This window comes from Benincasa hispida, chromosome 1, assembly GCF_027475165.1.
Source record: "Benincasa hispida cultivar pf3 chromosome 1, pf3_genome.v1.1, whole genome shotgun sequence".
Lineage (NCBI taxonomy): Eukaryota > Viridiplantae > Streptophyta > Magnoliopsida > Cucurbitales > Cucurbitaceae > Benincasa > Benincasa hispida.
In genome coordinates, this window is record NC_143478.1 from 58829930 (window position 1) to 58857853 (window position 27924).

The 27924-nt window shown below is 34.1% G+C and overlaps 1 protein-coding gene across 1 annotated transcript in view; it reads right to left on the reverse strand.

Annotated features, from left to right (window-relative positions):
* Positions 1-11184: 11184 nt before the first annotated feature.
* The window catches only part of LOC120078036 (serine/threonine-protein kinase SAPK2-like), a 29089-nt gene continuing 12349 nt past the window's right edge, over positions 11185-27924 (reverse strand). The window contains exons 4-13 of the mRNA XM_090310955.1: positions 15099-15230; positions 14939-15013; positions 14709-14810; positions 13433-13486; positions 13250-13342; positions 13083-13175; positions 12539-12631; positions 12316-12420; positions 12144-12242; positions 11185-11898 (exon numbers count right to left, since the gene is read on the reverse strand). Coding sequence (XP_090167081.1) covers positions 11323-11898; positions 12144-12242; positions 12316-12420; positions 12539-12631; positions 13083-13175; positions 13250-13342; positions 13433-13486; positions 14709-14810; positions 14939-15013; positions 15099-15230 — 1422 coding nt within the window. The 3' untranslated portion in view covers positions 11185-11322. The remainder of the gene's footprint in view (positions 11899-12143; positions 12243-12315; positions 12421-12538; positions 12632-13082; positions 13176-13249; positions 13343-13432; positions 13487-14708; positions 14811-14938; positions 15014-15098; positions 15231-27924) is intronic.

The window sequence follows — 27924 nt, forward strand, 5'->3', positions numbered from 1 at the left end:
CAAGATTTATTTATTTATATCATTCACCAATTAAACACATACTGATACGGTTTTAGATTTGGAATTTTTAAGCAAACAAAAGTTTTAAGTATTATAAATAAACAGGTAGAAGCTCTAAACAACTTCTGGACTGCTCGAACAGCTATAAAATGAGGCCCAAAAATGCTTGAACCGGTTGTGAACCACTTGAACTAGGCCAATCAAAACAATTTTGAAAATGAACCAGGTCAAGTTTGAAGAAAACCGGTCAAACCAGTCAATCTTCTTAAATCGGTTCAAGAATCTCGCTTGGATAAACCGAATGTTGCTGATGGACCAAGATCTCGCTTGGTTTGAACAGGATCTCACTCCATGTAGAAATCTTGCTCAAACTTGATCTCTTGTTGCTGGTTGAAATCTCGCTCAAAACATCAGAATCTCGCTCCTTGCTTGAAATCTTGCTCGAACTTGATTCAAAATCTCGCCCGAACTTGAAATCTCACTTGGAATTCCATCAGAATCTCGTAACTAGAAATCTCGCTTAAACTCAATTTAAAATCTTGCTTGAACTCGAAATCTCGCTCGAAATTCCAATAGAATCTCGCTGGAACTAGGTCCAATCTCGTTGGAAATTCAAACAGTAGCTGAAGAATTGGAAATCTACAGCTCGACCTTCTTCACTTTTTTCGTTAATTACATCCTAATTTGAACTTCTAATGACTCCATATGAATTACAGACTCTTAAATACACATTAAGGCCCATCCAACAAGACCCAGTTATAAGAGAAACAACATAATTGAAAGGATTAAAATGCTAAAACACTGGAAAAACAATATGTGCATACTATTTTATGCAGTTCATAAAAACCCCCCCACCAAACTAAAATTAACAATAGTTGAGCACTAAAATCATGCTCTGATACCAATTGGAGGAATGAAATATCATGCAATGGAAGACTTCAGAATCAATAAGCACTTAAACAACATTTAATTTGAGTTTGAAGCATGTTGTTCATGTGATATTCAGGAGAGGGTTTGAAACATATATTACCTTTGAAGATTTCCTTTACAAATTCAGCTGAAATCCACCAAAATAGAGATTGAGACTTCAAGAGGACTACCACCGAGATCTTCTCTACTATGCACAAGTTGGAAGGTGTGGTGAAACCACTTAAATCAAGTTGAATTGATGATGAACAAGTGAGGGATGTGTAGGGTTTTAAGCTTTTTACTTCAGCAAGTAAAATTCAGAATGCTTGCATTGTGGGCAGCTCTAGCTTGAAGATCATCACAAAAAAAAAAGAAAAAAAGAAAAAAAAGGATTTTGGTGAGAATGTATCATATTTGTTAGTGGGTTTATCCCAAAAATTGGAAAAACCCATTAACTTGAAAATGATTTCAAAAATCATTTTATTTAAATATATAAATTATTTTTATAAAATTAATTCAAAATAATTAATTTAAATAAAACTAATTTTAATTAATATTTTATTAAACTTTTTAATTAAATAATATTAATTTAATATCTAAATATTAAATTAATAAAGTATCAAATTCACCAATAAATCAATTTTATATTTAAATCATAATTTAAATATTAATTGATTTCTAATTTCGTTTAATTTCAATTAAATTAATCGTTTTTATTTGTATCATATACAATCAATCGAAAACCCTAAAAATGATTTTGAACACTTCAAAGTCATAACCCCAATTTCATACGTCAATACTAAATTTGTTATTTGAATTTAATGAGCTAGTAGAGGGACCTAATGGACTTATAGATCATGAGCTCCAACGATCTGTAATTAATTTGTTAAAACTCTTTAATCGAATTAATTACTAGTGGTTAACTATCAAGACACACCACTATAGCTTGATAATTGCACTCTCCTCACTGTAGATATATTTCTGTCCATATAAACCATAATCAGTAAGTCGATCCTTTACATGTTGTTCGTAATTATAGCTGGATCAAAATTACCGTTTTACTCCTGTAAATACATCTTGTTTCTTAAGTTCCCACTGACCGTCTAATGAATAATTTTGATTCATAATACTACTTATAAATCATGTCCTTCTCTATCATGAGAAGGCGGGGCCCCGATTATTCAAGACCTGGAACCAACACTTAAGAGAAGAACCTATCTGCTAACCCTAAAATGGGTAGGAGTTAATTCCATCTTGTAGGGCTATGTCCCCAGCTATCTATTCGGTCTTATCCCTAAAATGGAAGGCTTATTGAGCAGCATTGTTGGACTACTCTCACCCATGCAGATCAAAGGATAATCCAGAATAAACAGGAGTTCATAGCTAGCTCTGGATTAAGATCGAGTTATCCTAGGTTACTTAAGTATGAAATAGTCAGTTTTAATAGTAAAAGACCATTATAAAGAAAAGTGACTATTTTGTGGTCTAGTCTATATACAAACTCATTGCATAGGATGCGCTACTCACATGTCTCTACATGAATGATTTGTGGATCATGTCATCTGTATTACCTATGCAAAATGGGCCGCATCCAATAGTGTTACCAGGATGAGATACCCAATTTTATCCATATACTTCTAGACCATTTAGGCTATATAATATTAACTTGATCCTATTTATGTCACTATATAAAGTTAAAGTATTCACACTATAGCCATAGATATGTTTTTTGGATTTTCATAATAGAATGCAAAAATCGGCAACTTTTATTGAATAGGATACTCAAAAATATTTTATTTGATAAATAGAATGTTTAATACAAAATTTACGAACTGCGAGTTCTAAGACATTCCCAACAACTTGAACAAAGGACCCTACCTTTTTAATGGCCCGCAAGGGAATTCTGTTTAATGGTTGGACCATAAATAAGTTGTTCGTTAGAGGAGAATTGATACTTAATAATACAGAGGTAATCTAGGGGTAAAATGGTAATTTGATCCAATTGGTGTTACGAACACTTGTGAAGGACTAACTTGCTATTATTGGTCAATATCGGTGGAAACAGAAATATAACTGCAGTGAGAAGAGTGCAATTATAGGTCTATAGTGGAGTGTACCTACAGTTAACGAATGTTAATTAACTTGGTTAATGAGTTTAACCATTAATCTCATATCATTGAAGTTTCTAATCTATAGGTCCGTTAGGTCCCACTGGCAGCTAATAAAGAGTATTGAGGTAATTAATGTAGTTTAAAATGTTCAAATTTACTAATGGAAAGAATATAATGCATGGTTATACATTATAATATAAAGTTTATATTTTAATCAAAATTTATAATATTAATTTATTTTGAATTTGATTCAAAAATTAATTTAAAGAATTAAATATTTGAAGGCGTTCAAATATTATATGTAATATGAATAGAATTCATATTAAAATTATAGGTCAAAATTAATGCGCATTAGATACACATTAAGACTATAGGTAATATGAGAGATAACATAATTGAATATGATTCAATTATAAGGTTAAATTAAACATGTAATATTTAGTTTAATGATTAATAAATGTGAGAATTAATTAATTATCTAATTTAATTAAATTTGATTTAATTAAATTAATTGAATTAAGACTATATGTTACGAGAGAGGGTATTCTCATACACATTTAATCAAATATGAGATATTTAATTATTATTAATTAATTTGATTAATTAATAATTATTTGATTTATTTTAATAAATTAAATTTTGAATTAATTTAGTTTTTAAATTAAATTAATTTATTGTTATTTAATAAAATGAATTAAATTTGATTAAATTTGTAACAAACTCCGGAACGTGGGGAGTTATATGGGAGTGGGAGAGAGATCTTCTCCCAACTTCATCCTTTATCTAGTTAGTTCTCTTTGCATTACAGTACAAAACAAGATTTTTTTTTCCTATAGAAAATTCTTTCCAAAGATCCACCTCCTTCTACCTCACTAGACTAAGGAGAATACTGGTAAAACTATTTTGATGGTGTTCATTTGATTTGCAGCAGAGGAATCAAGATTATAGATGCAATAGTTGGTGAAGCCCTCTAGAGTCCTCAACGAAAGTAAGGGATTCTAAATTTTATTTCCTCTATTAATTTATTATTAAAATCTGAAAATGGTATGGAATTTTTTTCCGGTGCGCTAGGGATTTCAACCCAGCAGTCATGAAGTCCTTCTTAAACTTCGGGGCCACTGAGTCTAGCATAATTAAGTACTTTTGTTAGGTACCCTGGTCCACAGCCCAAGCACGCTTTCTCCATCCTTAAATAGAGTTATATGTGGTTTTTTATGTCATACTTCATTATTTTAACACGAGTATGAATTTATTAATCTAGACCAAAATGACTTTTGGGTGATCCCTGGTTATGGGTTTAGTGGGGAGCGTCGAGTCAGCCTCTTTATTAGATTCCAAGCGTGGTCCAAGCGCATCCACCACAGTTAAGCAATGTTAATCGCAGTGTTTATATTGTACTCTTATCTCTTTCCTGGGTATGGACATATGAGCTTAGGTCTTTTATGGGTCAAAATTTTGCTCTTTTATATCTTCTAGCTAACATGGGGAATATTAGTTAGACGCACATCGCACCTAGCCCGTTCCCTTGTTCTCTTTCTTCTGCACAATTATTTGGACGAAGTTAGCCTACCAATCTTGTCCTTGCTCAAAATTATATATGTGACCCCACTGAAGTTTTAGTGCAAGTGGAAGTTTGTTAGGTTTTATGTCCTAAAAATCATCGTTTGTAAACAATAAACATATTCTATTTTACAATAAAGTTGTTATTCATGTTTGTGGCAATAAACATATTCTATTTTACAATAAATTTGTTATTGAGGTTTATTTAGTAAAGGTGTTAGGGAATATGTGAACTGCATTTAAGAACCCTAAATCCAATCAACTAAGGACCTCTAACGATAGCATGAATACTTGAACTATATACGAATACATAAAAGTGGATCAATTTTGAGTAATAACAAAAATGGTCTATAGTATAACAATAAGGTTGGGTATCATATCTTGGGGATACTAGGGATGCGACCCACTTTGTATTTGATACAAACGATATGATCCTAAATCGTTCATGTAGAGACATGCGAGTAGGAGCATCCAATGCAATGAGTTTGCATAAGACCAGACCTGGAAATAGTCATTTTTACTTTATAAACACCGGTAACTATTAAGACTAACTATTTCAATACGGTGACCTAGGTAACTAAATCTTAATCTTGAGCTAACTATGACCTCTTGTTTATTTGGGTTTATCTTTTAATCTACATTGTTGAGAGTGACCCCAGTTCATCGACTCAATAAGCCTATCATTTTAGGGATAAGATCGAGTAGATAGCTGAGAACATAGTCTTGCAAGATGGAATTTGCTCCTACCTGATTCTAGGAATAGTAGATCGGTTGTTCTCTTAAGTGTTGACTTTGGGTCTTGAACAAGGGGCCCCTACCTTTTGAATGGCTCGAAAGGGACTCGATTTGGTGGTTGGACCACAAAAAAATTGCTTCTTAGAGGATCAGTGGGACTTCAGGAACAAAATGTAATTATAAGGGTAAAAGATAATTTTGATCCAGCTGTAATTACGAATAACATATGAAGAATTGACTCACTAATCATGGTTATTGTGGACATGAGCATATCTATAGTGAGGAGAGTGTAACTACTCAGCTATAGTGGAGTGTCCTAGTAGTTAACAAATGTTGGTCAACTAGGTTAAAGAGTTTAGACGATTAATCTCGGATCGTTGGAGCTCATGATCTGTAGGATCCTTAGATTCCATTGCTAGCTCATATCGAACTAAACCTTAGAACAATGTGATGAGAAAATTGAAAATGTTCAAATTCTATACAGGAAGTAAGCATTAATTATATTCGATATACTTAACGTCTTTTTGTTTAATTATGAATTAAAAAATATGGAGAATTTGAAATATTTAAATATGATTTAAATATTGTTTACATATAGGGATTCATGATCGAGATTGGTGTTAATTATTAATTTAATATTTGATATTAAATTAATATTATTAATTAAAATTTTAAATTAATTATATGAATTAATTTTATTTCAAATTAAGAAAAATTCATTTAATATTAATTTTTAGAAATTAAAAATTAAAGTAATTTTAGGAGGTAATGGGTTTCTCCCATTGAACCTCTTTCAAAGACCTCAATTCCCACTAATTAATCTAATACGTGGTGTCACTAAGAGATTAAATTCAATTTCTTGGTTCTCTCTATAAATAGAGGATCAAAGGATTGAAGTTGGTTAATTTTTGAGAAATTTGTTTAAATTTTTCTCTCAAGGCTCCATAATTTAAACTCTCTTAAATTCCAATTTCAACTTCAATTTATCACAATATTTGGATCCCACAATCCGTTCTAAGGCCTTTGAATAACAGAGAAGACTCTAGCGGTAGTCCACGAAGTGTTTGTGATAAAAAAAACCAAATGATTGCTTCAATTTTGAGCTACATCAAGGTTTGTTCTTCAAACCCTCTTTTTCGGTTTTGAACAAGTATGCTTAATCCATAAAATTAATGTAATTAGAATGCTTTAGATCCTAATTGCTTCTGCTTGCATGCTTGCAATTGGTATCAGAGCACGTTTTAAGTACTCAATTTGCATTAATTTAAGCTTGGTGGATGGAATTCAATGAGATGAATATTATTGTTGCTAAAGTTGGATATATTATAGTTTTGGCATCTTTTTTTAAACTTAAATTTGATGAAATAATTATAAATTCCTATTTGAATATGGGCTTTAATGTGTAAAGAATGGTCTATAATTTTTCTAAAGTCATTAGAGTTGAAATTAGGTTGTAATTTGAAGAGATTTAGAGCAAAACCAAAGTAGGGAGCTGGGACCCAAGGTAAAGCACCACGATGCTGTTGAAAGTTTTTCCAGAATTTCACGTGTTGTGATGTTGTTCGAAGTTTTCCTAGAATTTCGCGCACGAGGAAGAATGGTCCAACAGGATTGGTTCAATCTGGATAAACCTTTTCTAGCCAACTCTGTCCTATTTGAAGCTTTAAAGGTCTGATTCAAGCTATTTTCACTTGGTTCGGGTCGCTTAAAAAGTGTTCGGGAGCGGTTTAAGTCGATTTTTCAATTTATTATTGTAATAATTTAGTTTTTTGATAGCCTAAGATGCCAAAACTGGTTCACTTTAGCGTGTTTAATTAATTATGCATTATGAATGAATGTATTAATTAAATTAAATTTTTTTTGTGAATAAAATATACCATACAGAATTAAAATCCCACCATAGGATAAGCATGTTTCATGCATTGAATGTATGTTATAAATGTTATAATATATAGTATGTATATATAGGATTTAATGATAACTAATATAAGTTGTAATATTAATTTATAAAATATTAGATGTATGTTATAAATATTGTCTAAGTTAGAATTGTTATAAATGAATTAAACTCTTAAAATCTATAACAAAATAATTTGCATGCTCACATAGAGTTAACAAACACAACATTTTTTAATAATTAAAATAGGTTGATAACTTGTAAAACTAAGGTTACAAGAAAAATCACTTCGCAAGATCCTGACTAAAGCTGGAGGTACTTAAGTTGACAGTTTACGGAACACCTGCACCTTGAGATCGAGCTAGTTTTTAAGTTAGGTTAACCCGATTTTATGAGCATGTGTGAGCAATGTGAGGTTTTAAAGAGTTTATCACTTAGACATCGTAGGTTAAATCTAGTTTAAAAGTTATACTCGGATAAACACCTAGACATAGGATATATTTAATTAGTTTGAATATGCCTAAGTTAAAGTATACCCAAACCATCTAGAACACTTCAATGGGAGAAGAAAAGGTATATATGATATATTATTTTTAGCTCTCATGTCCCTAAGAGTTCACACTGTGAGATCCATACCTGGCTTCGTATCGCCTTGGGCACAACCTCCATAAGTGTTTTCATGAGTCAATAACAAGGTGAATGAGGGAATTTGTTCATAGTAAGTGGGAGAAGGAAGTGTGTCAACGCATCCTACAGTCTCGTCCATTAGGCTGCATCATGAGATTCCATGTTCCTCCCGTGTGTCATCTTAGAGTGACCACCCATTCGGAAGGCCATAACATGGGGATTAAAAAAATGCAAACTTCAGTAAGACCATCGAGTTTCAACATTACGATCCTAGGAGAAGCGTCGAGCAATGCTTGAAGACAAAACACTCGCTTTTGCTGCAAAACAGGGCAGGGTTGCAACGCTCCCTACAACATTGCAATGTTCCAGATTTTGATGCGATTCATCCCATGTGCGTCTCATGCAACGCAAAGTAAAGCACCGACGTCATGTCTCAAGCACAATGTTTCTGGACTTTTTTTGCGATTTAGCATTCCAATGCTAACCCTCGGGTCGCGATGCTACCCTACATATATAAATAGTTTTTATTTCATTTTTGCTGAGAGAGGAAGCACGATTTCAATGGAGGCTTGAATTTTTCTCTGTATCAATTAGTCTCTATGGTAATTTTGTTTCTTACTTTGGTTAGATTTTGATTTCTTTTTTAATTGTAATCAATAGCTTGTAATTCTTCATGAATTTGTCTATGGATTTGTGAAGTAATTGAATCTTGTTTCTATTTCAAGAGTTGTTAGAAATTATTTTGAGTTTTCTACTTGTCTTTATGATTTGAAATCTGATTTAAGCATTCTTGAATCCGTTTTTAATTCTTGAAGCATGTTGAATGATCTATATCTTGAACATGTTTAGCCTTGATACTTGGTTTTGTGACATTCACTCATGATTAAATGTATTACTTTTAATGTGTTTGATTAAATTTCTAGCCAAGATTTGTAAGAGGAAATAGTAATTGTGTGTTGAATGACTATTCTAAGATGCACTAATTATTAGATTTGAAGAAAATTCAGTTAATTGAGTAAGCTATCTTAAAAATTAATCGGCACAATTGAATCCTAGAACTTAATTCGCGTGCTTTCTCTTCTTTATGGTCGCTACCGAACCCAATAGAGGTAGAAGCATATAGATTTATTAGGGTTAGGGCTATTCTACTTTAATTGTTGATTAGGACGCACACTTGATTAGGTTAATGCTCGTTGTCCGCCTTTGTAGAGACTAGTTTAATCTAGTTAAGTGGGTAGTTGCGAGTTAATCCGATTGTGAATTAAATTTGTAGAATTCAATGATAAAAATTGCATTGAACGTCTAACTTAGATTAGAAGCAAGATTATTCTAAACTTGATTAGAACTATCCTTTATCTTTTGATTTTTAGTATGTTTCTTATCTTAATAAAAAAGAACCCCTCGTTTTATAGCTTTCATAGTTAAGCTAGGTTAAAGAAAAGATTAAATAAAATTTTCCTGTGGATCGACCTCTTAGTTCCGCTTGCTGTTGTATACGATATATTAGTTTCAATTCTCACGTCCTTAGAAAATTCCCACCGTGAGATCCATGCAACATTTCGTGTTGATTATACCTTGACTGCCACATTCGAAAAGTGTCTGTCATGCGATCATGATCAAATCGAATAGGGGAAGTAGTTCATAGTAAGTGGGTGAAGGATATGTGTCAAAATATTCTATGGTATCTTCTGTTGATTTGAACCATGAGATTCGCATGTTGCGCTTACTTGTCATCTTGAAGTCGGCCCCGTTAGTTGTTTAACGATGGCTATCGCCTCGAAGGGTTTTAACATAGGATTTAGAATAACTCAATCTCCAGAAATGGATAGGATTTCTAAAATTGGTTTCAACTTTGACTTTCCAACTTCGGTAGCATAGTTGGGGTCGACTACTGACGTTTGAAAACAGAGGGTTACACATACATAATTATGAAAGAATTATTAAAGAGTTAGTAATCTCTGACAAAAAACGGTAGCTAAATGACTATCGGAATATGAGATTTAGTAACAACTTATATGATGCTATACTTAACTTTGTCAATCACCATTAGCAACGCATAGAATATTGCAAAATGTGAGATTAATATAACATGCATGCGCTAGTAAAAGTGATGTTTTAGTATGGCGTGAACAGTGTGTTGCTAAAATTATTGACTACGCTGCTACAATGGTAGATACAGCAGGATGCACTTAGGTATTGTTAATAATTTTACGGGTGTTTCCCGCCTTTTAGCAACATGTTTTTTGCGCCATTGAAAGTGGTCTTTCTTGTAATATTTGTTCTAACAAAATTTATATACATAGATTGAGAAAATTAGAGAGATAATTGATAAAAATAGATTTAATCTTCTTAATTTTAAAAGTATAACAACCATTCATCTTCCACATTTTTTAGAATTATGTTTTTAGAACTATTATGTACATAAATGATTTTTTTTTTTTAATTTTCTTTAAGTTAACAAAATAGAATAACCTCATAATTTTATTAACTGTTAGGTGTGTTGTGTTAGTTGAGATTTATAACTTATACTAAAGAATTATTATTGCCCTCTTAAACCATACAAAACAAAGAACATTTTGAGGGAGGTTTTATCAAAAGTTTTAAATTAGCAAATTAACATTTTTTTTCTTAATAAGATAAGAAAGAAGATTCATTTAAAAAATAATAAAAAATATGATTTTTTTCGAGACAACAAATATTTTACATAAATGTCAAAATTAGAATTTTGTAAATAGAAAAAAATATTGGTTAGATGTTTTACTTTACAAAAAAATAGGTTATAGTAAATAACTAAAATAACTATATATAACTTATTTGTGACATGCTAAAATGTTCTATTTTTTTTTTTTTGCAATATTGAATTAAAATGACAATGCCACTTTTAACCAAAAAAGTTTAGTACTCCAACTAGAATAACACATTCAAGAAGAAAGCAAATAAAATACCTCTTTATGAATTGTGCATGATTGATTACCAAAGTCCAGGACACTGCACCGCTGTTTTAGAAAGTTCATTAAAGTATGCCAAGTAATGTAATGAATGAGTTCTTCCCCAAAACCAAAATGCATACAGTCAAACTTTCTCCACTTAAACTTTTACAAGAATAATAACAATAACTATAAATACTTTCACATAGTTCATATAAACTTTTACAAGAATAGTAACAATTATGAAACTCAAACACTATATGAACACACTTAGAATTTAAAAGTCTGTTGATAATATTGTTTAGCTCAAAACTGTTGGAAAACAATAACTATGAATACTACTATACACATAACACCAACTAGCCTCAATAATATAAAGAGATAGAACACATTACATTATGTTATGTTATGCTTCTAAATGATGATAAAGTATTTTCTCCTTTGAAAAATGAATTTCTTTCACCATCTATTCATACTCATATTCTTCATCTTCCTTCTCTTCTTCAACTTCTTCTTCTTCGTCTTCATCTTCTTCGTCTTCCTCCTCTTCTTCAACTTATTCTTGTTCATCTTCTTCTTCTTCAACTTCTTTTTCTTCTTCATCTTCCTCCTCTTCTTCATCTTCCTTCTCTTCTTCAACTTCTTCTTCTTCATCTTCTTCTTCTTTGTCTTCATCTTCTTCATCTTCCTCCTCTCCTTCCAACTCTTCCTCGTCATCCTCTTCCTCCTCTTCTTCCACCTCTTTTTCATCATATTCTACAGTTTTCGATCTATAGCCCATGATAGTTGTCAATGATGGAGGCAGCTGCTTTCTCGCTTCTCCTTCTTCTTCATCTTCTTCTTCGTCTTCCTCCTCTTCTTCTAACTCTGCCTCGTCATCCTCTTCCCCCTCTTCTTCCACCTCTTTTTCATCATCCTCCTCAGTTTTCGACCTATAGCCCATGATAGTTGTCAATGATTGGGGCAGCTGCTTTCTCGCTTCCCCCACGATCTTCATGATTTCTTCCACGCTTTGATGAGAGAAGGTTTGATTCTCCCTCATAAGGAAGATTAATTGGACTCGTTTTGTCAATTCCCATGGCAACTTCGCTAAGAACCACGGGTGCCTCTTGATCTCTTCTATTGAAATTCTCTATCATATAATTAGACTATAATAAGAATTAAATTGAAGAGAAGCAATATAACCCAACACCTTAATGAAGGTAAAAATTGGAAAGAAGGGAGGTGACTTCACTGTGATTTACGAACTAATGTTTTCTCATACTTTAGATTATTTTTAAACTATGTGATATTATATAAAGTGAGGATAATTGTGTACTTAGAACGACCAATAAGGAAATGAGAAAACTATATTAGTTGTTTGTGACAAAAAAATACCCTTTTGGGATTTCGAACAAAAATGCAAGAGAGTAGGTGTCGACAATCTTGAGATATGGGAATATTTTCTGGTATTTTATAATGAATAGCCATTATTCGCTGCAAAAGAAAAAAAAAATGGAAGTTAGAAAGATGATGACTTTACTTGAGTTAGTGTAGGGAAGTAATGTACCTTAAAAGTCTTGGAGAAGTTTTTAGGATCGTTCGAGTCTTCGAAAGGATATGCACCGAACAACATAACGTAGAGAGTAACTCCACATGACCACACATCAGCCATCTAAAACACACGTCGAAGGAGAAGACAATGTCCATATGATTATATCTTGATACAAGGCTAAAGGAATTAAGGAATAGACTTCGCAATAATGTAATTGCAGTTTGATCATCTCAGATACCTTTCCATCATATCGTACTTCTGCTAGAACCTCTGGTGCTGCGTATGTTGGAGATCCAACATTTGTGTTTGGTGTTGAATGCAACGGGTATAACTTCAAAACAAATTGACAATAGAACAACATAACATAAAAAGCGTTGGAATGCATTGTTTTCGTATTTGTCTTATTTATGTTATTTACAATTTTAATTTTACGGTTTGGAGAAGTACACTATATAAACTCTCTAACCCTCGAGACTTCTTTACTCTGTAATCTAAATTATTCTCTTTAATAATAAACTATTCTTCTTCTTCACGTGGACGAAACAAATTCTTAGTAAACCATATAAACATTTGTGTCGTTTCTCTACGGTTTACACTTTTCTTCTTATCTCTATTTGTCGATTTTATAACAGAGAGCAACTCCACATGACAATACATCTATCAACTAAAAGGCACGTCCAAAAAGATGACGATGTAGATATGATTATATCTTGAAACAAGACCAAAGGAATTTAGCATTAGACTATGTCATAATCTAGTTGCAGTTTGATTATCTCAAATACCTTTCCATCAGATTGTCCTTTTGTTTGATCCACTGGTGTAGTGTATGTTGCAAAACCAACAGATGAATTTGGTTTTGAATACAATCTGGCTGACTACAAAACAAATTTGAAGTAAGAACATGTTAACTTGGAATGAGCAAATAAATTTATCATATATTCAAGAAGACCTTGGAGTAGCCAAAATCACAAATCTTCAAACGTGGGGCTATGCTTCCATCTAAAAGGATATTATCTAGCTTCAAATCTCTGTGACATATTTGCTGCATAAACCATTTTGTCTCAATCAAAAATATGGTATAACATTTTTAAACAATAAACCATATAAGGTTTAGTATGTTTTTAAACCCTACCATTGAATGAATATAATCGAGTCCAGAAATTAACTGCTGGAAGAAATATCTTGCCTGTAACAAATAAGAACATTGTAGTGAGGTTGAAACCCTAAAATGAAACCTCCATTATCTCATTGTAGTGGTATCAGGGCATCATTCTTCTAATAGAAAATGGCAGAACCACCTGGTGCAAAATCGAATATTCGGTACCGAACGTCAACATCGACCAATCTCCGACTTTGACGAGGAGTTCTACGCAGTGAGACGAAAAAGTGAAAGCTAACTCATCTCCTGAATCTTTTCCCCATGGTGTATATCATTATCCTCCAAATATTCTCCTCCCACTTTTCTTCTTAAAATCAATGGCAGAAATTGCCATTTTGATTTTCCTCATCCTTAAACATCTTTAAAATCTTCTCCAAAATGAGAGAAATGGAGATGAAAAATCTATTCAAGACAGAAAATATATATGTCTCTTCTTCTCGCTGTTGTGTGCTCTTTATCTTTTTCTTAATATTTTTCATCTGTATTCAAAACTTAATTGGAAAAAAGAAAAACAAAAAATCCAAGAGGCATAAAAAATTGTTAAAACCAGCTCTCTCTTTTCTCTCTCTTCTTTCTTAATTTCCCCAACACCCTAATTTCCCTCGATCCACTTAAATTTTCATCTTTTTTCTCCCCCAAGTCCCCAAATTCTCTCACAATTCTCATATTTCTCTTCCTTCACATAACATTCTCTTCTCTTTTCTCCCTTTCTCAAATCAATAACGTGCTCGTATGTTGAGCTATGCTTTCTTTAGCTTTCATTTTCACTTATTTCATCAACATCTTGGACGTGTTTGATTTAATTTTTCAAGTATTTAATTATGAAAAAATAAATCATTTTAGAAAAAAAATGGAATATTTAACAACCACTAAAATAACTTTTGACAACCTTTCTAAGTTTATTTTAAATAATTTTTTATCAAAAGAGTTTAGATGACGATGGCTTTTCTCCCCATTTCACACTCCATACATGGACTTTGTTTATGGAGGGTACTGAGTGAATCGACTATCAACGTCTGAGTTGTTCAACCGCAACAATCGTGTTGTCGGGAATGTTAGAAGAAGTATGCATGCGGACTTGAGGTGTGTGATAGCTAGGGTTTTAAGCCATTAAGTTTTAAATGTGGGGCTCGAATGTATACGTTGGGAGAGGTTTCTGAAAACATTCAAGTCCTTACCACTAAGGAAACTCCTCAACAATATAGCTAGCAATTCATAGCATATTAGAGAGAGTAAATAGATAGTAGACCTTATCTTCTATAAAACAACCAGAATTGTAAATTTGTTCGAAAAGTTCTCCTCCAGCAGCATATTCCATCACCATAGCTAAATGAGTTGGGGTTAAAAAAACCTGCAAATTATATTAAACAACCTTCAACTTGAAATACATCTTTCATTTCCTATGTTTCTTAAACTTAAAAAACTTGATGCATTTTTTGAGTAATGAGAAGCAAAATTTGAAGTAAAAAGAAAACTTGCCTTCTTGAAACGAACGATATTTGGATGTTGAAGCAATCTATGGTTTATAATCTCTCTTTCAACATTCTCATCGATCTATGAATGCCCATAAACAATGAGAAACAAGGATGATTTGAAATCTACAAGCAAAGAATAATTGAATAAGGGAAACAGAATTAACCGTAGGACCACGTTCTATGAACTTCACGGCAAAAAGTTCTTTGGTCTGTTTGTTCCTCATGAGCTTAGTAACACCAAAACTTCCAGCACCCAAATCCTTAACAACTTCGTACTTCTCCATTTCATCAAAAATCTATAGCAATCAAGGATTCGAAAGAAAGCGGGTCGAATTATTGGCCTAAAACTCGAATTCAACTTATTATAATTATATAATAGATTTGAAAACTATATTACAGGGTGTTGGAAACAAAAAGGAAAATAAAGGGGGAAAAAATAGCAATGGCTGGCTGAGAATCTGAGGGAGAAAATAAAAGGAAAAATAGCATATTTTCATTGAATCTTAGGGTGTATTTAGAATACATTTTCAAGTATTTAATTTAAAAATAAGTCATTTTTGGAAGAAATTGGAATATTTGACAATAACTCAAAAATAGTTTTTCAAGTGTATTTTCATCAATTTTAATAAAAAGTATTTAAATAAAAATGAGTTTTTTAAAAAATATTTTATCTAAGTCAATTTAAACGGGCTCTTAATCTTAAATTTCATAATTCTTCATATTTTCTCCTTTTCCTCCCTTTCTCAAATAAATTAGAATCTTAATTTATTTGTATCTCTTTTTTTTTTTTTTAATTAATTTTGATTTTTCTCTCTTCCCTTATTTCATCAACGTTTTGGGTACCTTTGACTTAACCTTTCAAGTGTTTAATTTGAAAAATAAATCATTTTTAAAAAATTTTGAATGTTATGCAACTACTCAAAATGTATTTTGAAAAACTTTCAAAGCTTATTTTAAACAATTTTTCATCAAAAAGAGTTTAAATGAAAATGACTTTTTGAAGAACATTTTCCTTCCTTATCCAATCAAGCGAAATAGGTCTTCTCTCGTTTCATTTGCTTCTCTCTCCATTCCACACTCCATATTCTCCTTTCTTGTCTTTTATTATCACATCTCTACAAATTTTTCTACCCATAAAACATCTTCTACATGATTCGTATTAAGCAGCGATCAATGTCTAGTTATTTAACCACCATGTTCGCTTGTGGGGATGTTAGAATTAATATTTGTTAGATCTTGTGTAGTTTGCAATATTTGTTTAACTATTGTAGATGTTATGATAGAATGCCATTGTATTTGTAGTTTCATGCAAAGGAATGTTTCTCGAAAATGCATATTCTATAAAATTCTTTCCTTATTGGGATATTTCTTCTGCAACACTATTTGCTGATCTTTTTGCTTTTTTAGTGTACTACTGTTTTAGAAGTTAAGGTCGCTCTTCCTTGTTTACACTGTATATATTTAAAGGAGAGTTAGTCCTCTGGTTGAGGTTGGTCGTTCTGTCTTTACAAGTGCAACATTGTAACTGTATCAGTCGTGTTAAAAAGAGAGAATTGCATCACTTGGAGACATGCTCCATTTTTTTTTTTACATTTTGTGTATCACAATTCATCTCATAAGGGATTCTTAGAGCTTGGGAGAAGTTTAAGCCATTCGAGCAAAGGGGACTTTGTTCTTAGAAGGAAAGATACAATTCTAGTGAGAAAAAATCTCAAGACTTGAGAGGAGCTCAAACCTTACAGAGAGAGAGTTTCGGTCTTAGAGGAAGCATAAGATATATTTCACTGGTACTATGGCTTAAGGAGAGCCTAAGTTTCCATGAAAGGAAGTCTCAAACCTAGGGGGAACCTAGGTGTATGTTTGAGTGATAAAGCTATTTGGAAGTCAATGTAATAGTGTTATCATTACAGATAAGTACTAAGTTGTAATTGTTTATCATTAATATTAGTGAAGTTATCTTTCATGGGCACACTGCCTCCTAGACGTAGGTGGTTTACACCAATTTAGATAACAATTATCTTGTGTTTATTTATTTTTCGATTATATCTTGTAATTATCGTGTGTAATATTGTGACATTGTACATAACATAGTTATCTTGCAGTAATTATCACCTTCATTATTTTCAATTTGTATCAGAACGGGTCACCATTATCTCTGGTGCTGTGATCCAACCTCTCTCAAATTGAAGGAGTAAGGGAAGAAGTCCATTATTATTGGTTGCACACATACGACAGTTGCTGATGAGAAAGGTGAATTAAAACTCAAGCTTGTAGTAGAATAGACTGCATAGCAGGATGAAGCCTCTCTTGGAAACTATTGATTCATAAATTTCATATTCAATGGTGTTGATCAAAACATCTTCTGGTTGATCAATACAAGTGTTTCTGCTAAAGACGTATGGGGAGTTCTTGTTGTTGCTCACGAAGGAACATCCAAGGTGTTGGGATTGGGGTCCTAATTCTCTCGGAGTCTCGTAGTTTGTAATCTATACACATTGTTATGAATAAAATAAGAGTTATTTTATCTGGCATTTACTCATATCCAATAAACAAAACTCCATAGTTATTGTATGTAAACTTAAGCATGTATATGAGATATACAAGTGGATCATGCCTTAAGTGATGACCTAAATAGGTCTATAGTATAAGGATTAAGGAGGGATACTTGATCTTTGTGATACTACGGATACGACCTACTTTGTAGAGGTTTGCAAATATTGTGAACTACTACACATGGTAGATCCTGATCTTCATGTGAAGACATGCGACTGGGGGTGTCCTATACAAAGAGTTTGTATAAGTCTGGACCACGAGATGATTCGTCTTTGTATATAACGCCATTGATACTTGAGACTTACATCTCACCTAAAGAACCATAGGTGACATGACTTCAATCCTGAGTGTTTTGGTATCTCCTGCTTGTAAAGGCAGTCCTTTGATTAGTATAGGTGAGAGTTGCTAGATTGCTAACTCAACATGGCTACCTTTCTGGGGACTTGTCTGATTTGGGAGTGGGGAACTCAGTTATACAAGATGAAATTCACTCCTTCCCCAAAGCAGGGGTAAGTAGATAGATTACTCCCTTAAAGGCTGATTCCAGGTCTTGAATATAGTTGCCACAACTTCTCTTTGGAAGAAAGGACTTAGTTATAGTAGGACTATGACGTATATTCTTTAGAAGGATCAGTGATACATAAGGAGTTAAATGTAACTACAGGGGCATAATGGTTATTAGCCTAGCTGTACTTACGAGTGATCTATGAAGGGTTATCGCACTGTTGATTGGTTGACATGGACACATAATATATCTGTAGTAAAAAGAGTTCGGCTATTAGTCTTTAGTGGAGTGCCTGGCAGTTAATGGATGGTGGATCCCGTGACTAAAGAGATTAGTTAGTTATTCACATACTGTTGGAGCTTTGAGCTACAGGTCCATAAGGTCTCCTTGGTAGTTCAATGGATTCAAGTTGAGAATCAGTTCTTGGTGTTGATTTGAAATGTTCAAATTGATAAGAGGTAACTTGATTATATATGATATGATCGGTATGATGTATGAGATATATCAAGTGGAGGATTAATGTAAATGAGATTTACATTAAGTACCATGAAATAGAAAAAGAGTTATGGTTTATATGTTTCATGGTGAAATATTAAAACTATAGGTTATAAATATAGTATGGTAAGTTAATTATCATATATATTTATAATAATATTAATTATGGATAATTATCCCTTTTTCTCTAATAAACAATTGAGTGGGAGGTTATTGGTAGTTTCATTGTAACCGTAGGATAAAAGGAAAAATGTTTTCCTAAATTTAGTAGTTGATGATTGAGATTTCTATTCTAAAAAATTTCTCATGGATTGGTTGTCAAGTGGATTATATTCACTAAACGTTAGCTGAAGACAGACTAGATGATCGTGGAGTGATACTACACGATAGTTCACTTACCTGAAAAATTGCTAAACGATCGTGGAGCTTTTGCTAAACAATCATGGAGCTTTTGCTAAACGATCATGGAGCTTCTTCTAAACAATTGGGCATTGTCTACATGATAGACCTTGTCATCTTCCACTCGCTCAATTTTTTACACGATTGTTCATCCGGTCTCTTCCTCAAATCAAGTCTACATCGAGCCCACACTTCTGGATTCTCACATCGAGAATACCAAGGTAGCCACTGTGGTGGTGTCGTACTTAAGTCGACATAGTTCGAGGTTTTTGGAGGCCGTTCGTTGTGTTTGGGATCTTGGAGATCGTTGTTTTCGTGATTGCATTGATCGTGATGTGTTGCGGTCATAGTGTTCGAGTGTTCGTGAGTTGCAGTCTTGGAAATTGAATGAGCGTTCGTGATCAAGATAGATTGAAGAGGATTCTTCAAAGATATGATTCTTTATGCCACGATCATTGTTAAGCATGCTGTAATTTTGTTTTGTGCATAGACTGTATGGTTACATTTATTGATTGTAATTGTGGATGTTCATATATGAATGAAATTTGGAACGATCATTCCGCTGCTCATGGAAATCCTCATGTTCTATTTCCTTCAATTGGTATCAGAGACAGGTTGTTCTGATATTCGAAATTTCACTTCTGTTTTGAACTTCTTTTATAGTCGTGGTGAGTTTTCTGCATTGCGTTTAATTGTTAAATATGTTTGGGGATGGCATTGATGAATGTTTACGAGTTAATTTCTTCTGTTTAAAGCTTTCTTTAAATTACAAAGTGTTAATTTGTAAGAGCACCTATGTCTTTTGGGCATAATTAACAAGCAATCGATTCTATAATTCAAAGTGTTTGAGTTTTTCGAGTCATTCATGACGAAGTTTCGAAGCATGGAGATTCAATTCTCAACGAAGAAAAAGACCAAGAGTTGGTCGTGTTGTGTAGCCTCAGGTAAACGATCGTTGGGACTTGGCTAAACGATTGTGTAGATTTTTCTATGCGATTATGTAGTATTTACTAAAATCGTTTAGCTAATGCTAAACGATTGGGTAAAGCATTTGCTCTATCGCGTAGCATTGGTTGCCCGATCACGTAGATGTTAGAGGTAGACGATTGAGTGAAAGCATTTGATGTTCATCGTTTAGTAAAAAGCGCGCGCACAAAACGATCGTGTAGTTAGCATGCTCATCGCATAGTCACTAACTACCTGATCACACGGTATACGATACGGAGGCGCTCGCTCAGCGATCGTTTAGATGATAGTGCTTCACTACATCATTGTCGTTTAGACGATCGTTTAGAGATTGTGTTGTGCATTGCGCGCTGCACGATTGCGTACCTCATGCTTCATCGCATAGTAAAAGGTACAAGATCATTGGTAAACGATCGTTTAGCTTTAGAAGCGTAGGTAAATGATTGAGTAAAGCATTTATTCATACACGTAGACGATCGCGTTGGAGTTTGGTACACAATCAGTGGGGACACATTGCTTCACTTGGACGGTTCAAGTCTCGGTTTGCCTGTTTGAACCGGAGACTCTTTGCATTTGTAATAGTTAGCTTTTAGTTTTTTGGATTTGAGGAAATTTTTCTTGGTTCATTAACTTTTGTTTATTATACATGTGATGTATGTGGTTTATATGGAAATCTGTTTGACATATAGTTTTGAAACCCACTTTAGGTTGTGTAATTATTCATGCATCATGTATTATAAGTGTTATAATATGGCATGAAGAAATTACATGAAAGCATGCGCATGCATCATGAAATATAAGAGTTATATTTATGCATTCAATAAACATATTCATGCATCATCTTTATATTATAAGCGTTATAGCATAAAGGTGAATGGAAGTATGTTTTACTTGGTTCATTGCTTGTTTGTATAAATATTATATAAAAAAAAGTAGCAATGAATGAACAATGCATGGAGCATGACACTTAGGTTTTTTATAAGCGTTATGAATGCCTTGTGTGTGTTAGCCTTGCATTGTGAATGGTTTTAGTTGTTTCTGTTATAAGCATTATAATATAAATTAGAATTAAAATCAATAAGAAAGAGTTGCATATAGACTTAGGGTGAACTCATGTTTTAAAAGGGTTTTAAAATTGGATTGAGATAGAGCAAAGTTCAAAGGTTCTAATGGGATTAACAATCTAGTTTAATCTTTTTAAATCGATTTAATAAGATATAATTGATTGGCATAAAAGAATAAAATGTATTAAATCTATTTATAAGGGACCTTTTATCTAAGGCGGGTTCTGTCTAGGTTTGGGTACTTAAGTTGATGGAAATGGAACACCCCTACTTGAGAACCTACCTGGAAAGGTTAATTGGACAGATTTTCTGCAAGCATGTGATAGTTGGTCAAAGACTCCGTTAAAGAGTCTAATGGATGATGATCAAAAGTTGTTTCAACTATCCTAGGTAAAAGTTACTCTTGGAAAAACCTAAACATTCACTTAGTTAAAATTCTTAACCGTGTTTTTTCTAAGTAAACAAACCCTAGGTTATAAAATACTTATTGGGAGGAAGAGATGTATCTGATATGTCAATGATTCCACTCACGTTTCTCCTAGAATGTTCACGCCGTGAGATTCATGCTTGGCCTCGAGGTGCCCTGGAAGCATCCCCCTTCGAATGGTGTTTGCATGAGTCAATATCAAAGTGGACGGAGAGAGTTTTTATAGTAAGTGGGTGAAGGGTGTGTGTTAACATGTCTTGTGGTCTCTGTCATTGGTTCGCACTGTGAGATCATTTTGTACTCCCTCGTGGTGCATTGGGAGTGTCCCCCTTCGGATGGGTTTTGTGTAGTTGGTCAAGATCAAGGTGAACTTCATAAATGGATAAGGTCACTTTAGTTTTTGCCTCAAACGGCTTTTTTCCTTTCGGATTGGCTGCTTGGGGCAGAACTCTATGGCCTAAAATGGCGGATCACACTTATAGGAAATTATTAAGTAAGTTAATGATTCCTTGACCAAATCAACGATGGCTATTCGTTATAGGAGCAAGAGTTGTTCTCGTATTAATGGCTGGTTGAGAATTTCTCAATTCAGAGGGGGGATAATTAACCTCCCTTCGCCAACTTTTTTCTTAAACCTTTGAAGTGTCATTGCGAAACTAGATGTCACATGGGGTTCATGTTAGTTTTTCTAAACCATATTGGATGTTGTATGTTTTTCAACGGGTATTTACTTAAAACCTAACGTAGGTCAATGTGTTTTTGTTTTCAACAACATGTTTGTATTTCCATTTAATGCCTATAATTTGACCAGTTACATATAGTGGAAAGAGTCTTGTAAAATGTATTTTGTGGTAAACGACCTCGATTTTGTCATGGTTGAGGAATGTCCTCAAGTCCAAACCCTTGATGCACCGCGAATTGTTTATAATGCATATGAAGTATGGATGAAGGCTAATTCATTGGCCCGACTTCACATTTTTGCTAGCATACCTGATGTTTTGGCCAAAAGGGTTGAGAATATGGTCATTGCACGCGAGATCATTGACTCGTTGCAAGATTTGTTTGAATGTCAATTCTTAATTTTCGAGCACAAAGGGATGGATGAAAAAATTAGTAGTGTCAGTTCCCAAGTTAAACTCCAGGAAGAGGAAGAAAGTGTGGCTGACTCTATTGAAGTTCATAGAAAAGAAGTGTTCTCTGACTTGGAACTTCGAGCTTATTTATGTTCTGATACTGATCCCACTACTCTCCAAAAGATGAGGATGTCTAGAGACAGTAAATTGGATTTATTTGTCTTGGAGACGTGTTTGGTAGAGAATGATGATTATGCCTGGATCCTTGATTCAGGTGCTACTAATCACGTCAGTTCCTCTTTCTAAGGATTTAGTTTCTGGAAAATGTTGCAACAATGAGAGATGACTCTTCAAGTCGGTATTGGTGAGGTTGTTTCAACTGTTGTTATAGGTAGGATGAAGTTATTTCTGGACAAGAAACGTTGTCTGTTACTTGATAATGTTTTCATAGTTCCTCATATTAAGAGGAACTTAATCTCAGTTTCTTGTCTCATTGAACAAGGTTATACAGTCTCCTTTGTTTATTTTCAAGAATGGGATGGAGATAGGTTTTGGTTCAATGGAAAGTAACTTATATGTACTAAAGTCGTTAGTCATAAAAGCCTTGTCTAATATTGAAATGTTCAGTACAGCGATAGCAGCTAAAAGATCAAAGGTATCTCCTAAGGAAAACGCCCATCTTTCGCATATAAGATTAGGTCACATCAACCTCAATAGAATTGAGTAGTTGGTGAAAAGTGGACTTCTAAATAGTTTAGAAGAAAACTCCTTGCCAATGTGTGAATCATGCCTCGAAGGCAAGAAGACTAAATGACCTTTTACTAGAAAAGGTTACAGAGCTAAGGAAACCATGAAGCTTGTACATTCAAACCTTTGTGGTCCGATGAATGTTAGAGCTCCAAGTGGACATGAATATTTTATCTCTTTCATAGATGATTATTCAAGATACGGGTATCTCTACCTAATGCAATGTAAGTTTGAAGTCCTTGATAAGTTCAAGGAAGCCTGAAGTTGAAAACTTCTCAGTTAAGAAGATAAAAACACTATGATCTGATTGTGGTGGAGAGTATATGGACTTTCAATTCCAGAACTTTATGATAGAACATAGGATTACATTCCAACTCTCGACCCTAGGTACATCTCATCAGAATCGTATATCAGAAAGGAGAAACAGAACCTTGTTGGACATGGTTCGGTCTAGGATGAGTTATGCTCATCTTCCAAACTCGTTTTTTGGTTTTGCAGTGGAGACTGCATCCTACATTCTAAACAACATTCTCTCAAAAATTATTTCTGAAACACATTTTGAGCTATGGAGAGAGCGTAAAGGTAGTTTGTGCCACTTCAGGATTTAGGGGTGTCCGGTACATGAGCTTGTGACTAACCCGAAGATGTTGGAACCGCGTTCGAAAGTTTGCCTCTTTGTAGGCTACCCCAGGGAAACGAGGGGTGGATGCTTCTATGATCCGAGTGAGAACAAAGTGTTTGTCTCTACAAATGCTATCTTCTTGGAAGAAGACTGCATTAGGGATCATAAGCCACAGAGTAAGATTGTTTTACGTGATATTTCTAGTGAGACTGAGACTACTGAGAGTTCAACAAGAGTTGTCGAACAAACTGACAGGTCAATAAAAGTTGTTGAGGTCAGTACATCTAGTCAACCAGCTTAAGAGTTGAGATTGCCTCGACGTAGTGGGAGGGTTATGAACCCACCAGATCGTTACATGGGTTTAACTGAAGCCCATAACATCATTTCTAATGATGGAGTCGAGGATCCATTGTCTTTTAAGAAAGCAATGGATGATGTTAACAAGGATGAATGGATTAAAGCCATGAACCAAAAGATAAAGTCTATGTACACTTCAATAATGTCTTGGAGCTTGTGGATCCGCCCAATGGGGTAAGACCTATAGGATGTAAGTGGATCAATAATCGAAAGAGAGGGGTACATGGAAAGGTGAAAACCTTTAAGGTTAGACTCATAGTAAAGGGTTATACCTAGGTCAAAGAAGTCGACTATGAGGAAACTTTCTCATTTGTTGTCATTCTCATATCTATCTGGATACTCTTGTCTATAGTCACATTTTATGATTATTAGATATGACAAATGGACGTCAAGACTACTATTCTTAATGGTAATCTTGAGGAGACCATCTACATGGCTCAACCAGAGAGGTTCGTAATTCCAGGTCAAGAGCAATTTACAAGCTTAATATGTCCATTTATGGGCTGAAATAAGCGTCTAGATCATCGAACATCAGGTTTGACAGTGCGTCAAATCATTTGGCTTTAATCAGAATATTGATGAGCCTTGTGTTTACAAGAAGATCATCAACAACTCAGTAGCTTTCCTGGTACTATATGTGGATAATATCCTACTCATTGGGAATGATGTAGGGTTTCTGATTGACATTAAAAAGTGGCTAGCTGCCCAGTTCCAAATGAAAGATTTAGGTGAGGTGCAGTATGTTCTAGGGATCAAGATCATTCGGGGTCGTAAGAACAAGAAGTTAGCCTTGTCTTGGGCATCGTACATTGATTAAATGTTGATCAAGTACAGGATGCAGGATTCCAAGAGGGTTTGTTATCCTTTAAGCATGGAATCGTTTTGTCTAAGGATCAATGTCTTATGACACCTCAAGAAGTTTAGGAGATGAGAGGGATTCCCTATGCTTCAGCTGTTGGAAGCTTAATGTATGCAATGTTGTGTACCAGACCCAACATTTGCTATGTAGTAGGGATTGTCACTCGGTATCAGTCCAATCCATGATTTGATCATTGTATGGCGGTCAAGACGATCCACAAGTATCTTCAGAGAAAGAGGAACTACATGTTCATGTATGGAGATAAGGATCTGATCCTTACAGGATACACATACTCTGACTTTTAGACTGGTAGAGATTCTCACAAATCGACGTCGGGGTCAGTGTTAACTCTGCATAGAGGGGCTGTAGTATGGCGAAGCATCAAGCAAGGATGCATTGTTGGCTCCACTATGGAAGCTGAATACGTAGCTGCTTGTGAAGCAGCTAAGGAGACTACTTGGCTAAGGAAATTTTTTATAGATTTGGAAGTTGTTCCAAATATGGATTTGCCAATCACTCTTTATTGTGATAACAGCGGGGTTGTGACAAATTCAAGGGAACCTTGGTGTCATCGTCGAGAAAAGCATATAGAGTGGAAATACCACTTGATCAGAGAGATTGTGCATCGCGGTGATGTGATAGCCAGGAAGATCGCGAAGGAGCACAACGTTGCAATGGATACGACCCACTTTGTAGAGGTTTGCAAGTTTTGTGAACTACTATAGATGGTAGATCCTGACCATTCATGTGGAGACATGCGAGCAGGGGTGTCCGCTACAAAGAGTTTGTATAAGACCGAACCACGAGATGATTCGTCTCTGTCTATAACGCCGTTGATACTAGAGACTTACATCTCATCTAAAGGACCATAGGTGACATGACTTCAATATTGAGTGTTTTGGGAACTCCTGCCTTTAAGGGCAGCCCTTTGATTAATATGGGTGAGAGTGGCAAGATTGTCAACTCAACATGCCTACCCTTTTTGGGACTTGTCTGATTTGGGAGTTGGGAACTCAGTTACACTAGATGGAATTCACTCCTTCCCCGAAGCAGGGGTAAGTAGATAGATTGCTCCCTTAAGGGCTGATTTCGGGACTTGAACATTATGGCCATAGCTTCTCTTTGGAAGAGAGGACTCAAATATACTAAGACTATGATTTATGTTCATTAGAGGGATCAATGGTACTTAAGGAGTTAGATGTAACCATAGGGGCATATCGGTTATTGGCCCAGTTGTACTTACGAGCGATCTATGAAGGGTTATCACACTATTGATTGATTGATATAGACACATAATATATCTATAGTAAGGAGATTTCAGCTTTCCGTCTTTAGTGGAGTGCTTGACAGTTAACGGATGGTGGATCCTGTGACTAGAGAGTTTAGTCAGTTATTCACATACCATTTGAGCTTCAAGTTGAGAATCAGTTCTTGCTGTTAATTTAAAATGTTCTAATTGACAAGAGGTAATTCGATTATATATGATATGATCGGTGTGATGTATGAGATACATCAAGGGGGGGATTAATTAAAATGAGATTTACATTAAGTATCTAAATAGAAAAAGCGTTATGGTTTATACGTTTCATGAAATGAAATATTAAAACTATAGGTTATAAATATAGTATGGTAAGTTTTTTATCATATATATTTATAATAATATTAATTATTGGATAATTATCTCTTTTCCTCTAATAACCAATTGAGTGGGAGATTACTGATAGTTTCATGGTAATCGTGAGATAAAAGAAAAAATATTTTTCTAAATTTAGTAGTTGATGATTGAGATTTCTATTCTCGGAAATTTCTCAAGGATTGGCTATCAAGTGGATTAGATTCACTAAATTATAGTTGAAGAGAGACTAGACGATCATGGAGTGACACTATACAATAATTCACTCAGCTGGCCGATTGCTAAATGACTATGGAGCTTTTGCTAAACGATCGTGGAGCTTCTTTTAAACGATTGGGCATCGTCCATATGATAGACCTTGTCATCTCCGACTTGCTCAATCGTTTACACGATTATTCTTCCGGTCTTTTCCTTCAACCAAGTCCACACAAAGCCCACACTTATGGATTCTTTATCAAGAGAAAGAGATTGAAGAGAGATTGTGATCAAGAGAGATTGAAGATGAGTCTTCAAAGGTATGATTCTTTATCCCTTGATCTTTGTTAAGCATGCTGTAATTTCGTTTTGTGCATATCCTTTATGTTTCCGTTTCTTGGTTGTAATTGTGTATGTTCATATACGAATAAAATTTGGAATGATCATTTCGCTGCTCATGGAAATCCTTATCTCCAATTTCCTTCACAAAGTTTAAGATGTATAAATTACAATTTTCGGCCTCAAAATTTGATGTTTTGAAAATGCAAGAAGAAGAAACTATTGCTAAATTGAATGTCAGGTTACTTTACATTGCAAATAAATCATCTGGCTGAGGTAAAAAAATCACTGAAGATAAACTTGTCAAACAAATTCTTAGATCATTACCTAAAAGGTTTTATATGAAAGTCACTACAGTAGAATAAGCCTAGGATATCACTGCAATGAAGGTTGATGGTCTATTTGGATCTTTACTTACTCTTGAAATGTACTTTAGTGACAAACCTGAGACGAGGAACAAGGGAATAGAAGAGACTGAAGAAAACCTTGCTAATGCAATCTCTTTACTATCAAAACAGTTTTCTCATGTGCTAAAGAAGTTTTAGAGAAAATTGGGTTTCCATTCCACGAGGATGACCAAATCGAGAAACACCTCTGGATTAAATGTTCAACGAACTCAGAAATCAAAGAAGGATTCTAACAAACTTAATGGTAATGATCTGAACAAAGCTAAACAATTTTGATGTCATGAATGTGAAGGCTTGGTCACTATCAGTTAGAATATCCAACATTATTGAAGAGGCAAAACAAAAGTTA